General features: G+C 36.5%; 1 protein-coding gene across 1 annotated transcript in view; it reads left to right on the top strand.

The window, feature by feature from the left end:
- The window catches only part of KIAA0825, a gene marked incomplete at its 3' end in the record, with an annotated part of 217,959 nt that extends 203,978 nt beyond the window's left edge, over positions 1-13,981 (top strand). The window contains exon 19 of the mRNA XM_084305804.1: positions 13,867-13,981. Coding sequence (XP_084161930.1) covers positions 13,867-13,981 — 115 coding nt within the window. The remainder of the gene's footprint in view (positions 1-13,866) is intronic.
- Positions 13,982-16,140: the final 2,159 nt, after the last annotated feature.

Below are 16,140 nucleotides of genomic sequence, written 5' to 3'. Positions count from 1 at the left end.
GTATTTATTTACTGAGTGAGTACTACAGGGAGAAAATACTCGAATATAATGTAACATGCATCAACAATTCTAACTCCCTGATTATTCCCTGAGTTGGTCTCCTTTGTCTTGTAGATCTTTGTCTTGTGTGAGGTAGCCATGCCTGCTTAGAGCAAAGATTTAGAATTTAACTCAGAAAAGACTAAAAGAAGGGTAAATGTGTAATGATAAGTACTTGAAATAGTCGCCCACACCCAGCAAATTGGACTCTATGTTGATCTGCATGTGGGTTTCTGTGTTGCAGCATTAGCCAGGAGTTAATACAAACTCCTCCTTTGCAAAAGTTCATCTTCCATGATGCCTGTCTCTGCTGGTCTTCTAATAAATTTTCTATGTGGATTTTAGGGTGTGTATCCTTACGGAGAAAATAAAAGTCAAGGTGGACAGGTGGACAAGTACCCTTTGTCCTTTGTATTCTTTTTTTTTTTTTTTTTTAAGGGAGAGGTCAGTCTTTTTGACAAAAGAGTATATTTGTCTGTGTTTTGCAGTACTGCAGTTGGGTTTTAAACATACTGCAGCTGAGAAGCAGTATAGGGATGTTAAAAGGTTAGCAGTAAGGTAAAAGAGTGGTGTGTTGGCACTTATTCAACTGAGATGAGAATGAGTGTAATATAACAATGAGCCAACAATGTAGTTTTGTGCTTGACCTATCAAAAGGTTCTTATGCTCATAAAAATTTTACGTAGGCTGTAAGCACTTAATCTCAGCCTCTGAAATGACTTAGTCATGATTTAAAATGTCTTAGTCATGATTTTAATGTGTTGTAAGTAGACAGATAAAGCATACATTTACATGGTGGCCACTTCTACCTTCAAAGCATGGTTTCAGCCATGTCTATGGCTGCTCCAGATTCTTCAGAAACATAAAAATTGCTGCTTGGCATGAAATAGAAATTGCAAGTGCCAGTTGCAGCAGACACTACATTTTTATGATCACAAGGCTCCTTGTAGTTTCTAAATCTATCATTCTTATTAAAAATACTGAATAATTAAAACTATTTCAATGTATTTTCAACAACTTATTCTTTCAATATTTTATCCTAGAATAAAGTTCACATGATGCTCCACAAATATGTAGTGAGAATGCTGTTTGCCTTGAGCAGAAATATGGAGAAAATTAGAATTTCAAAAAGGAGAGAAACATTGCACTGACTTTGGCTTCACGGTCTCATTTATTGTAATATCCATCATTTCTTTATTTCTTTGGCAGCTCTTTATGCAGGAATTGTTCTTTTTTTTCTGAAAGCACTGAACTTTGTGCTGATTTCTGACTTTTAGAAATAAAAACTGACTTTTAGAAATAAAAACCAGTAGCTCAAATACAGTAATAAATTATTATATTTTTTAACTCTTCACTATCTCAAATCCATCCTAATCAGGGTAGATCAAATGCTATTGCTTAGCATCATGTTCTGTGAAATGTGTAAGCAGCTGCAGAGAAGTTAATAGGCTACAAAATCCTGCTTCAGATGCTGAAAATGGCATTAATTTATAGGCATTTTGCCAGAGACTGTAGGCTCCACCTGTATCTGTCTTTTGGAGATCTTCCAGACCTTCCTATATGGAAGCGCGTTATTTGGATCATATATAGATTTTATTGGCTTGATTTCAGTATACTTAGTCAATAAAGGAGAGGAAATGGTATTTATGTCAGAGATTTCAAACCTGTTCCCATCCTGCATCAAGATGAAATACAAACGTTTTGGAGTTCATCCTGCACACACACAAAGCCAGGAGCCTGGCAGTTGGGGATTTCACCAGCACACAACACACCCCTCCTCTGTCACTCTCTCATGTCTCCTGCAAGTGATTTGAATTAGAAAGATACAGACTGTCCCACGGTGTCAGTTCCTTTCTCTTCTGCTAAGGAATTAATAAAATCCTCATAGAATCACAGTGTTGCAGCCCAACAGAGTGCTGCGCATCTTTCCCTTGTTCTCTCCACATCTCTGACCAAGGAAGCAGGGTGGGGGTGTGAGCTCTGTTTGCCTTTCTCATGGGTTGCAATGGCCAAACCACTACGCTCAGAACGCAGGAGAGATATTTTCTTGATTTCTAGATGTTAAATGTGTTTTCCCTTTAAATGATGGCACACGTGTAAAAAATATCTACCAAATCTGTTTTCTGGGTTGGCAAAAATTGTAAACATACCTGTGCAATTCAGTTAAAATCTGCATGTCTAAAGCAAGACTTTGCATGGTAGTATTGCTTTCCTGCATATCCTTTTCTTCATCCATTTCCCCCTTGCTTTGTGACTTCCACTGCTTTTTAGTTAGTCAATCAGATGTAAAACTGCCTTTCTGCTTTATCTGTCAAATAATATGTCCCTTAGCTTATGTACCTTAGAAAACAATGACAGCCAGGAGAAAGTTTGGCGAGCCAAATATTCTTCTCACTAGCCTGATAGGAAATTAATTAAATGTTCACTGGAGCAAGTACAAAATTGAGTACAAAATCAATATTAGATACATTATGTTCAGATCAGCTAAGTTTCATCATACTATATTCATGTGTAGTTGTGTGGGTTGGTTTTTTTGTTTCTTGTTTCTTGTTTTTTGTCTTTGTATCACAAGGTTTTGGGTACTCCAACTCTAACAGAGTAATGAGAAATAATGTAGTAGACCAATTCCTTTACTATTTATGCTAAGTACAGCAAAATCCTTCAATCACTGCTTGCATTAATAAAACCAACATTATAATTTAAATTATTGTACTGGATGAATTTGAAAACTAGAGCCTCATAATCTTTAAAACAATATTTGCACAGTAGCATTTGACTTTCCAAAGAATGGAGGAGTAGAAGAAAGCTACCGTAAATATGAGGTCTATTAAGACATTTCAGTATGTAGTATTACAGTTTAATCAACCCCCTATTTAGCTAGTATTCTAAAGATGTGTATTGAAATGTAGTAAATGCTATTTACAATTAAAATATTTCCAGGTGCATGCATATTGAGTAAATCAATTAATCTACATGAGAGTTTAAAATATATTTAATACATAGCTTTATGAAATAACTTTCTATAGATACTTTCCTCAAGATCAGTTTCATGTTTGAGAGGTTGGCATGCTGTTCTGCAGAGTCACCAGTCTTTGTAATGGAGCAAAACCACGTGAAATTTGTCGCTGTTTATTCATCTTTTCCCATTTAACAACAGCCTGTATAGGTCAGTGGACCTGAGATAAGCAGAGAATAGAGAACACAGTTTGCCTTTTTCAGGAATACAATTAGGGAATTTCTTCTAGTTTTCTCTCTTGCTTGGGTTTCAAGATGTCGGTCTGCAAGATTTCCATAATTTTCAGTCCTCTTTTCCCTCACCTTTCTCTTAGCATTGTGGCAGTGTTTTCCAGATATGATTTTCCCATTTCTGGATGTAAATATTAGTTACCCTGATAAAAGCAATATTATTTTGTATGACACATGGAGTGAACTGAAGAAAATATTTTCAGTCCCAAACATGAAAAAACAAAGTCTGTCTGTCTTTATTTCTTTCTCTCTTTATTTAGTATGAACCTTTCTGTAAAGGGCTGCAATACTACTGAAAGAGGAGCCAAACTGCTAAGAATGAAGCATACTGTGGACAGAGATCCTGTTGATCTAACTTTATTTCCTTGTCTGCATTTGTTTATTCACCTGTTTCCTAGTCTGTAATTGATTTGTTATGTTATGTATATTTATATCTGTGGATTATGTTATTCTTCTTTGAGGTGGTATCTCTGCATGTATTGGTTGTTGCTTTTTCAGTCTAGCCCTGGTAGTCCTCAGGGAGCATGAGAAAAGGTTGTACAAGCAGTTACTAAGTTTTGAAAATAAAATAAGAAGCAGCTGCTAGGCTTCCGGGCTTGTTGAATTCAATTTTTTCTGTATCTAACAATGGAAACCAGCCAATTTATTCTGGCCTTTCCATCTCCTATTTTGTTTTATTTTTGGCATATCTCAATCTCTAACATTAAAGAATTCATTCTGACTCAGTATTAGCCCTTAATGATCATGTCCTTTATTGCAGTTTCCATACAGTTGCCTTTCAAAAAAAAGGAAAAAAAAAAAAAAAAAAAAGTCCTACAGACCTGGAAAAGAAATTGTAGATTTTATTATATTAGACATCTATTTTCTATAGGAAAAGAAATACAGGCAATAGTCACATGCTGTCCTTTATTGGAGGACCATATTTGCCCTGCCAGTTTCAGACAGGGAAATGAAGCACTGATGTACACTAGAGATATTTGATTTGGGCGCATTTACTCCAGTATTTCAGCTATCACAAAAGGCTATTACAAAAGCTATAATCACTGATTTTTCTATGCAAGGACAGGTTTGCATGGATAAAATAATGCGAAGGAAACTTGCTTCCTTTCCTTGGGGTACAAGCTACTTCAGAGAAGTGATGCTATTCTTATGGGCCGATCCACATCCTTGGGAGCAGAAGGGAACTTTTGTTCACTAGTAAAAGCATTTGACCAAGATCCATGCTAAAACAGCAGAACAGTGACTGCTGCTGTCTGATTGAGGGAATTGTCCCATACCTAATCTGTGAGCTGGGCAGAAGGACGGGACACCCAAAGAACCCCACCTGCTGTGCCACCACGCTGGAGAAACTCTCTTCACTGACTACATGTTCCCAAGGGGTCCAGCCTAAAAAGATGGAGAGAACTAAACATAAACAGATAGTCCTGGTAGATAATTTTCTGGAAGGACTAAAAAAAAAAAAAAAGAAAAAGAAAAAGTGCATTCTAGTGTATATTGAAACATGTATGGGTATCTTTTTACTACTAGTGGAAGATAACTATTTTACTTGTATAAGGTATTGGGATTACATTCCCCGTAACATGCCTTTGCTTGTGTACCATCTTGTGATATTCTTTATTGGATTTTTGTCAGCATTTTCCATAAGGCACTCTATACTTTTAAGATAGCATATAAATGTACTATATCCAAACATAACTCAAACTGCAAGCTGAAGATTTAGAATGTGTAAAAATGTGAAAATTAAGGCCCTCTGAATGATTTAAAGTCTGCCCTCCTAGCTGCAGGTATGGCCTTCTGAGCTTGGGCCAGTACCACACAAACATAACTATGCTCTTTCCAGCTCATTCAGTGCTGTCTCTGGCATTTATCTACAACGCTTTTTCATTCCATGTAGAAATATCATATGATACCATCTTTAGTTACATGAACGCATACTAGTCAGCGCTAGATGCAGCTGCAGCATGCTTGAGGGGGGACAACTGTGCCATATGGGACAGCACTAATGACGGGGCTAATGTTTCCTTTGGTAAGGCTGCCTGCTAGGATTCCTATAGGTGTGAAGGAGATGTGGTGTTTGTGTGCCATCTGGGGTAGTTCCACATGGTATGGGGAAATACGATGAAATGAGGAGAAGCTGAGAGAGGTAGGACTACTCATCCTGGAGAAGAGAAGGCTCAGGGGGGTCTTGCTCATGTGTGTAAGTGGATACATCTCCCCTGATGCGGGGAGCTGAGGTGAAGGTCTCTTCTCAGTGGTTCCCAGTCAGAGAACCAAAGGCAACAGGCACTTACAGGAAATTGTGTAAGCATAAGAAAACCACTTTTTTTTCACTCAAAAGGTGGTCAAAGTCTAGACCACATTGCCCAGAGAAGTTGTGGAGTCTCTGTCCTTGGAGATGCTCTGATCCCTGTGGGACATGGCCCTGAGCAACCTGCTCCAGGTGACCCTGCTCTAGATGAGCACCAGGTACCAGGATGGGGCAGGCCTGGTCCTCATGGGAGACTGGGGTGTTCTGGCCAGGGGCCAGGCAGGAGTGATTTTTCTTTGCTACAAGTGTGAAAGGACATAACATTTGCTTAAATTTGAATAAAACCTTTTGGTACCAGTACAAGTCGGCTTCCTGGCTCCCCTAAGTGTTCTGCTTATATTGCACATTTTTTCTGCAAGTTATGAACTGAATGGAATTATTTTAAAAAGGGAGGAAATTAATATTATTTAATTCAATGTCTTAAGAAAAGTAGGGGATTATATTACTCCCATGATAATCCATGTTTTCAAAATATTCATCTTTTTATGCTATCTTAATAGCCCCTTCTTAATAATGGCAGGAAGTTTTTTGTTGTCAAAATATGATTTTTATTCTTTTTAATTCCTATGCCACAAACCTGTCAAATTATCAAATATAATTTCTCATCAGATATATCTTGTGTTTGTATTTATGGAACATACATATGCCACAGTAACCACACTTGAAATCTTAATCCTCTCAAGTATTTACATTGGGTTTTCAACATTCATTATGGAAAGCCTCTGTAAATTGAAATAAAATGGGGAGGGGTGAAGAGAGGGAACAAAAAGTGCATGATTTGAAGAGCAGAATATTTGTAGTAGATCACAGAACCATAGAATCACATAGGTTGGAAAAGACCTCTAACATCATCTAGTCCAGCCTTTTACCTAGCACTGCCAAGTCTACCACTAAACCAGGTCACAAAGCCCACTATGTGCGCTTCGGTTCCCAAGCTCTACCGTGTAATTATATGCAGGTAAACCTTATATTTACTTAATGGAAATGTTGCCAGCGCTGTGATCATAACATACTTCCTTTGGTGGATTTGTGCCTCTTGATTTCCTTGAAAAATAATTACCAAGTTACAAAGATTATACAAAATGCAAAATCCTTCAAATATTCACATTCTAGCACTTAGCTTATCCATAGTGTTATTGATCCCATTCTTCCATAAAATCTGCCGTTTTGAATGTCTGCGTCATTAGTCTGCTATGCTTACACATCATTCTCACGTGAGTATATGTATGTGCACGTGTTTGATATTTTGTGTGCATTTGCACAATCAAGGACACAAATGTTCTTACTTAATTCAAAGAGTCATATAAGCTACTCAATACATGCACTAGAGTTTCTTGGGATGGTCTAAAGTAGAAATAAAAGAATAAGGAGAGGATACAACCTGTAGGCGATAAGCATATGTGATCATACCACCATTATTTCTGTGAATGTCATTATAGGAATTTATCCTTTGCGGATAAATATCCTTTGTGGATAAATAACTTTGCTTAGGACTTGAAGAAGTTTCTTTCATTGTGTTTTTAACTTAGCAAAATGCAACAGCAAAAAATCAAAATGCTTTCTTTTGAATAAAAACATTTTATACATATTTGGTTACTGGAAAAGATGAAAATAGCAGTTCAGGTTAAAAAATATTTGAAAATTTGGGGAAATCAAAAACACATTCCAAATTCAGATATAATTTTGTATAAAAACCTACATCATGTACTTATAAAATGTTGAAACCAAATGTGTCCATGTTAGATTTAAATTTATATAGCTCTTAATTAAAATATTTGACAATGAACACGTCATCTAAAACCTGCCCTGTCTTAAAAAAGCTTTCAGCCAATTTTTCACCAATTAGGACAAGTATAATTTATTATTAAACAAATGAGAGTGCCAAGCACCCTCCCTAACCTTGCCAACATGGGAATGTGCTCACATGCACTTCATCACTCAAAAGCATTATAGTTCTACAATCCTGCTGACCTATGTATATTTCTTTTATTCTTCATGCTATTACAGAATCTAATTCACTCCCAAATGCACTTAAATGCAGTAGCAAGTCCCTCTTTCAGAAGACACGTATTCCATGACTCAGAGCAAAGTTATGGAAAGCCAGCTGGCCAAGGTCCAGGACAAAACAAGCATTATGGGAATTCAGGTGCCTTAGTCCAAGAGGAGTATTTGTGGACTGAAGCAGTGTGGAAGAAAACTATTAGAAATGTATGATTTCTCTTCTCCCTTTCTTATTTTAGGTATTATACATAACCATGCTTTCTACTGTGCTACAAATTTGAAAGAAAAAGGTTAAATTAAAAAAAGACATAAGAGAAAGCTGAATCCTGTTGCAATATGTTCCCTCTCTCTGCAACTCATGCTTGGTGTCTGTGAGGCTTGATTCACCATCTTTCAAAGATAAGAGACAGCAACCAACATTAACAGGAAGGTTGGCTAAACACTGCCTCTTCTTTCCAATTTCAGCAGGAAAACTGAAAAGCTGAAAATTTTTGCTGTGTGCCTTCTCCTGTCCTAGACAACATTCTTTGTAGCTGTGTTCTTGCCTTGAAAAATGATCTTTCATCATTTTATTCCAACACTTGTGAAGTTTCTATTTCAGAGAATCAGAGAATCATAGAATGGTTTGTACTGAAATTTTCAGGTTTGATTTAATTATGAATATGGTGGAGGACAATTATTTTCACATACATTTTCATGAAAGCAGGGTAAGTTTCCTCTACAAATGTATATTGTTTATTTCAGATTAAGAAAGACAGGAACTTATTTGCGTTAGGTAGACACAGAGACCTTGTCCCAGTCAGTGTGATTTCAGTGTGAATATCACTACTAAAATCCTCACATTCACAGCATTGTTGCTCTGGGTCTTGTTCAATAGTATAGTAGCTGTGTATGATGATGGCTGTCCTCCTCCCTGTATTTTTATTGTCCTTCAGGGAAGTACATGTTTAATAGAAGTATTCAATTACTACACAAATAACTGAGGCAAAGCAGACGCCCTTTGAACTGTTAAAATTTAAGGAGTTTGTTATTACAGCCTTAAAAAGATTTTCACCAAATGCAATCTGATTAAAGTAGAAATAGAAAAATACATGTAAAACATTGTCTGACATAGAAGCTGGAAGATTTCTCAAGACTTGAGATTAAGGACAAACATTGGGTTTATATGTCTTTCTAACATAGACATAAAATGCATTTCATGGGCTATGATTTCTCATGATATAAGAGGTGTGTTTTCAGCTGAAATAGGAAATGAAAGCTACAGAGATGTATATTTGTCTAATACCTAAAAAGTGGCAAAAACAAAGATACCAGCTGCTGAGATTCCTCATCTCACAATGCAATATAACAGGATAGACATTGATAAAACAATTGTTTCACTGCCTGCAGGACCATACTCCACAACTGTCTTTTACAAACTGAGGGAAGCAAAAATACAATTCATTAAAATGCTCCATGAGCAGAGATAATGTTTCTTTCTTCAAGAGTGGGATTTCTCTACCCTTTGCAGCTCATCATAGGGAATGGTGCTGACTTTATTGACATTATTCCAATGTATTTAAAGGTAAACTTTTTTTTTTTTTTTTTTTTTTTTTTTTTTAGTTAAAACAAAAAGCATATAAATTTAAATGTATAGAATTGTCATTCAAAAATATCAAGAACTATCCAAAACTACCAGACTCCCATTTCAGGTGCAAATGTATGGGTATACTCTAGCACAGAGATAATGGTTGTTTCATCCAAAGGTGACTGAAATCTCACCAAAATTCATGAAGCTCGTGCATAATTCTGAGAACAGGATGTGTGCTGGTGTTTTACAAGTAGTGTGGAGGTTGCAAAAGGCAAAAATTAAACACCAAAACACCTGCCTCTGCTTCATGCTTCCTTTGTTGCTTGCCTCTTTCTCTGTTGATGGCCAGCAAAAAAAAATGGTCATCTTATTTTCATCAAGCAGCTAATGAAATTTTTCATAATTATATTCTACAACGAGCAAACATAGGGACAAATACGAGGACTTCTTTTGGAGAAAGTACAACTAATCATTTCACTTCCACTCAAGTTTAAAAGGGAAGTACTTGCTCATGAAAAATGTTCTTTAAACAAAGAGGGACACCGGGGCCAACAGAGCTGGGAGGGCTGCACAGCTGCAAGCGCATCGCACGATGAGAGAATGTGCCACAGCTGGCAGCCCATATGAGGGATAAGTCCCCTGCAGAAAATCTGCACCTATGAAACAATGGGATGAATTTCATTTCAGTTTCACAAAATTGTATTGATTAGTTGTTTATGCACAAATTATGGCTTTCTTTTGCCTCGTTCAGTTTATAGTGTTATTTATAAATAAATTCATTCAGACGGAAGTTTGAAAATTACAGCAAAACAGCTTACTGAAGAAAATGAAGATGAATATGTGGCAAATATTTTCGTGAACATTACATGAAACAACTCTTAAATCACATAAACATGAGAAGGAATGGGATTTAAGTTTAAGCATATCTTTTTATTCTTTTCCCACCCTTGACTTATTTTCTTGCACAGCACTTGGCAAAAAGAGGCCTTTTCTGCTTTTACTGACTTTTTATCAAAATTCTTCTCAAAAATAGTGTAACTGTAAAGCTTTCCAGTGGTAATTCAACAAAATATAGAGACACTTAAGAGCTTGTGGTACTCTAAGCCTGAATATTTACCCACGTTATGATCCCTGAGGGGATCTCCTCAGCGTATATAAATATCTGAGGGGTGGGGGACAGAAGCCAACCTCTTCTCAGTGGTTTGTGGGGATAGGACAAGGGGCAATGGCTGCAAGTTAGAACACAGGAAGTTGCGCACTGACATGCGAAAGAACTTCTTCGTGGCGAGGGTGATGGAGCATTGGAACAGGCTGCGCAGGGAGGTTGTGGAGTCTCCTTCTCTGGAGATATTCAAGGCCCGTCTGGACACCTACCTGGGCAGCCTGCTCTGAGGAACCTGCTTTGGCAGGAGGGTTGGACCCGATGATCTTTCGAGGTCCCTTCCAACCCCTACAGTTCTGTGACTCTGTGACTCTGTGATGCTGTCTGAATGGCACTGTCTGTGTCTACTTTAGATTGGATGTGAATTATTCCATCTATTTTTGATACATAGCAATTATTAAATATGGCTATTATTCTTCAGTACAAAATGCATATTTAAAGCTATCTAATGGACAGCTGTACAGTTAATGTTTCGTCATTTACCAGCTTCCCTACAAGTGGACCTGAGATATCAGCTTTACCATAGGAGATAACAATGGTGCCAGTATGGCAAGCATGTATTTTAATTCCAGTGGCTGTGCTTTCTATTTTTTTTCCCTTCCATTACATGAAGTATGTTGTAAGGTTTGTCAAGTCCTTATTAAGAGCTGCAGTTATTAAGAAATGCAACAGATGTCAAAATACTACATAAGCACACAAGATACCACTATAGAATGTTTATATTATGGTGACCCTTTTTGTAAACTCTTCACTTTTTATACATTGTTTTGTATAAGCTTTAAAAAGGACGTGGTTAGTCTCTTAAATAGTAGCAGTACAGTGATTTTTCAAGTTCAAAATACATCTGAATTTCATAGCATTCTTACATTTCATACCAACTTTGTTAATATTTACTCTTCCCTGTTATTTTTTTGCATAATTTTCACTCAAATCTTTACACACTTGCTATAAATAATGAACTGCAATTAACAGTAACTAGTCAAAAAGTATCTATTAAAGTAAACTTCTCAATGAAAAGGAGATCTATCAATGAAAAGGAAACTTCTTAATAAAACTTCTTTAAAAGTGGCAATCTTCAGCAGGTAAAATCTGTGCCACTTCTGGCTATCCCTGTAGAGATACGACTGTGTATGTTTTATTTCTGATTTAGAATGTTTCTTCTTTGCTATCAACTGCATATATTTCCCTTTGGTCTGTAACAGGCATCTAAGAATAGTATGTAGTCACTATTTTTTTATTTTTTTTTAAGTGACTCCATGGGATTATAAGTACAATTCACAAAATATATGTACATATATTTTACAATATGTAATTGTATCATTATGTCTTAAATCTAGCCCTGCTAAAATGTCGTACATAGTTTTTAAAAGATCCCTGAAAAAAATATTTTTCTCTGCATCTTTGCAAAAAAATTTAACGATTCTTTAGCTTTTATAACTCAGTATAGTGGAGAGACAAACATATCATGGAACATATTCCTGTATGCCTGTTTATCTAAATGGATGTATTGATGTTAATTATGAGCAAGGATAGCATTTGCTATTTTATTGATACCTTACAAAGGAAAGCTGAGCTGGAATAGCTGAACGTTCCTAGGGTACTGAATTCTCTTGCCCTCTGTTAGCTTAAGGATGCACAAGCCAAGACTTCCTCTCTTGCCTCATTTATGAGGGGAAACAGAAGCCCTCCCAAGGCTAGGCATCCTTTTTGACCTCATGATCTAAGGTCTAGGGGACCAGCTTCAGTGATTCCTGTTATTTATCTGTGCTGAAGTGTTTTGCTGCATTTGTCTGAAAAATATTCTGCTAGCTTCTCTTCCCTTGTTCAGCTTTATGGAATATGGAGAGGAACAGCATGCAGAAGAAAGGTTTTAACAATTCTCTTCAGGTGCATGCAATATGTCATCAGCACTGTTTGGTGTTTCAGTTTTTTTGCAAAAATATTTCAAATATTTAATTCTGAGTACACTAGTGGTAATGGCCTGAAAACTTCCATTTCTACCCTAAGGTTTACAAAGGTGTTGCCATCTTATTCTAAACACATTTTTCTTTTAAATATGAAGAATATAATGAAAGTTTGTTTTACTACATATCTAGACACTGATTGATATTATGGTTATATGGACTGTAGCTGCATGTAAACAAAATGGTGATATGATGGATTGGCTCAAATAATTTCAGTACCCTGTTGGAATCCTGATTTAATATTATCTTCCAGGATATGGCCACAGAAAAATAAAATGTACAACAGCTATATATTTGGAAATTTTCTCTAAGGGCTATATTACTAATAACTTGAAATAACAGAGACGTACAGGTTGGCTGTTCAATTGATGAAGCTTGTATTTTGAAAGTAATTTGTGATGGTAATGTCATTCGCATTCACATTGCTTGAACTGGCTAACTGGATTTGTACCAATTGCTATTGCCAAAACAATTGTCACACATTTTAGATATGCTAGTAAAAACATGTTCCATTTTGGACCAATTTTAAAAGAGTACATGTTGACTCTTCCTGTGTTTAAACACAGACACCTGAATATTCATCCCATTCAGAATAGCAAAGAAATGCTGTGGCCCTCTTGTTTACAGTCCAGTAGTCTTTTACAAACCAGCACTTTCCCCAGACTTTAAGCGTAAGATTGGAACAATTTCAAAATTCCATGAGAGACCAGGTGTGTGCCAAGCTCATTTCATAGATCTTTAATTCATGGATACTGTTAAGCAAATGCATAGAAGACATTCTTATCCTCATTGGACCTGCTTAAATGCTTTAAAAATAGACTACTTTTTGATAAAATGGTAATGTAATGTATTAGTAATAACTTTTTATAAAGTGAACACTAAAGAATGTCCAAACTGGATGACATTGAAGATTTTTACCAACACTAATGTTTAAGATTCAATGAAATGTGCTGACAACTATGAAGTCACTATCTTAAAAAGGAATCTGCTGATTTATTGTTAAGCTTCCATTAGCAAAGACTGCTAGATTTCTGTGTATTATTCCTCCAGCAATAACTGTTTTGAACGCATTCCATTTAGCATTTTCAGTTGTCTTCCTTCTAAGCAAACAACTCCTCCACCTAAAAATATGCAACAACTCATATTGATTAAAATAAGTCTATTTGACTGGTAAAGTGGTGTTTCAGAATGACTCTGAGGGCCATAAATTCAAATTAAAGGTTGCACTTCTTTTGCCAAGGTTTAAAGAGATTCGTCAGTGCATTAGCAAAAGGAAAAAGAGGAAACCAGCCACCTGGTTTTATAGCATTCATCTGGGACACTTGCACACGTAACTGTGATAAGGGCCCATATAGCCAGATGTTATACACTTACCTTAACCAGGGGATGAAGCAGACAGCCACAACAACAACAATTTGCTGTTTTGTATGATTCAGTGGTGTTAGCTGATGCAGTGGAGGTGGTGAGGGGGGAACACAACAGCAATGAATTGGTAACAAATTTGGTATGAGCTTTCTTTTCTGAAAACTGGTTTAAAACACATAATAACGTTAATTAAAAGTTCTTTCTCTTTCAGGTGGGAGATGAAAGAAGGTGCAGATCTGGAAGATGAGGAGAAAGTTATGGTGGAACACTTAAGAAATGTTTATTTGACACAAAGCACTCCTACCTCAGAGGATAAAGATGAATAATTACCTTGACAGGTTTCGGGTAGCACCTTTTTCTGAATTCAACATGATTAACTTAATGGCTTAGTTATAACTGACAGGAGTAGAAATCTCAGGAATATATATCTTGAGTAGGAGTTTTAAACTAAAGAATGTTCCCCTGTTATTGTCTAGTCACCCCATCCAAGCAGCAGTTTTTTAACACATTCATAAGACAAGCAACAATATATGGAAATGTCAATGTCACAAAACAAGGAAGGTGTTTCTTGATACTGCGGAGGCATAAACCTGAATGACAAACCAAGAGCTGCTTTAAAATTACAAAACTCACAGTGGCATCTAAAAATAAGGCAACTTTGGACACATTCTAAGCAAACACCAGTGATGTGTTGGCATCTACCATTTGGTACCTGGCTGGTGTCGGAGCAGAGCTCAAGGACTTCTTCTTTCTCTTAGTGCTTGTGTTCTGCTTAGTGCTGGCACTACACCACACAAAAGGGGTGGCAAAGGATGGGTTTGGGCCATGGGTCCGCAGTCCTTGGCGAATCGCTCTGGGATAGGTACAGCTGGCCATTATTCTCAAGAGAAAATGCACCACATTATTGCCCTCACAAAGTCTGGACTTGGCATCCAGTCAGTTATGGCTTCAAAGAGTGATCATAGTGAAACCTGCTGGCAGCATTCAAGGTTTTGAGATGGGTCTTTTTATTTTTAAATATATATATGTTCTTAGGAAATGATCAAAGGGCTATCTTAACAGTGAACTGAGAATAGAAAGAATACAGAAACCAATATTTATTTCTGATAAATATAGTAAAATTCCATTTTCAAAGTAAGCCCTGTCTAATATACAGATTTACCAAATACTATTTGTTTGTTGTTGTTGTTGTTTCCAGTTAGAGATCTTGCTCACAGATTAAAAATACCTATTGAGTTAGGCAAGCACCTATTCTGACAATAATTTTTACACAGAGGTTGTGGTTCGTATTTCCATAGTTTTCTAAAAATAATCCATCATTATTCTATTTGTTTCTTGCACTAGAAGTCCAAGGTAACCGTCTTCTCTACCTGATTCTGGCAAGATCTTGGTAAGGCTGTAATCTGAGCTGCAGCTTTGCCTATTCCCAGTGCATCTTCTCACAGATGCTATTATGGACATAACTCAGACCACTTGAATAGGAAGGGAGGTATTTTTTTCTTAAGAATTCAGCAGCAGCTTGGGTAATCCTAAAAGTAATGATGCCATAGGGTCTAATCTGAAATGCAGTTTTTCCTCCTCTTAATTGCTCTTTTTTTTATCATGCATATAAAATATTTGACCATTTAAAATGAAAATGGAGACTGCTGCTTCTTACAAATCTCCAAAGATCTTGTTACAACACTGCATCAACAAAAGGGATATGTGGCAGTGGTACTTCAGAAATGATAAAAATACTATTTAAAACATAAAACAGACTTTTTCCTCTACCAGTGATATTGTCATTTTGGAACATAAAGAAGTGATGAAGTGTAAAAACAAATTTTCTTTTCTTTGTATTTCACCTTTGAAGATTAGTTGTGGTTTTAAGGCTTAAAAAAATGGCTACAGGGATTGCCTATTACAGCAGGTGCAATATTCTGACACAAGGCATACATGTACATGCTCCAAGCCATACTAATACTGTGTCTGTGCTTGTGGAAGTTGGAATTAGAATATGCTTTCCTGTTTTAGCAAAATCTATTGTACATAATCAAATTTTTGTATAGTCATGTAAAGCAAATTTCTGTCTATATGGTGGAACTGACTGAAATACAGTTTGTGAAAAAGCTCTGCTTCTGGGAAACCCTTATTATGAATACGATAAACTTTGCAAGTGAAATAAGCTAACCCTCACTTGCTCTGAAATGGGTATGCCCATATGGGGGGTGGTTCCAAACTGGTTATGATGCTTTAAATTCACAACATGCCTGGTTCTGGAATAATCTGTAAACAGTCACGTTAAAAAAAATCATCTTTATGCCCCTTCCTCCCTTTTCTCCCAGCCAAATTAATTCAGCAGTAACCCAGTGGGTTAAGAAAGACGATTTTGTCTTTCTTAGCAGCATATTTATAATCTTTACCAGTGTGGAACTGAGACGCTAGAATAACTAGCCTGAATAAAAGCTGTACCTTTGCACAATACTTTATTTGGATGTTTTCCTTA

The sequence above is a fragment of the Netta rufina genome (genome assembly GCF_964035555.1).
Source record: "Netta rufina genome assembly, chromosome: Z".
NCBI classification, from domain to species: Eukaryota; Metazoa; Chordata; class Aves; order Anseriformes; family Anatidae; genus Netta; species Netta rufina.
This window is presented reverse-complemented; position numbering and strand designations above follow the sequence as displayed.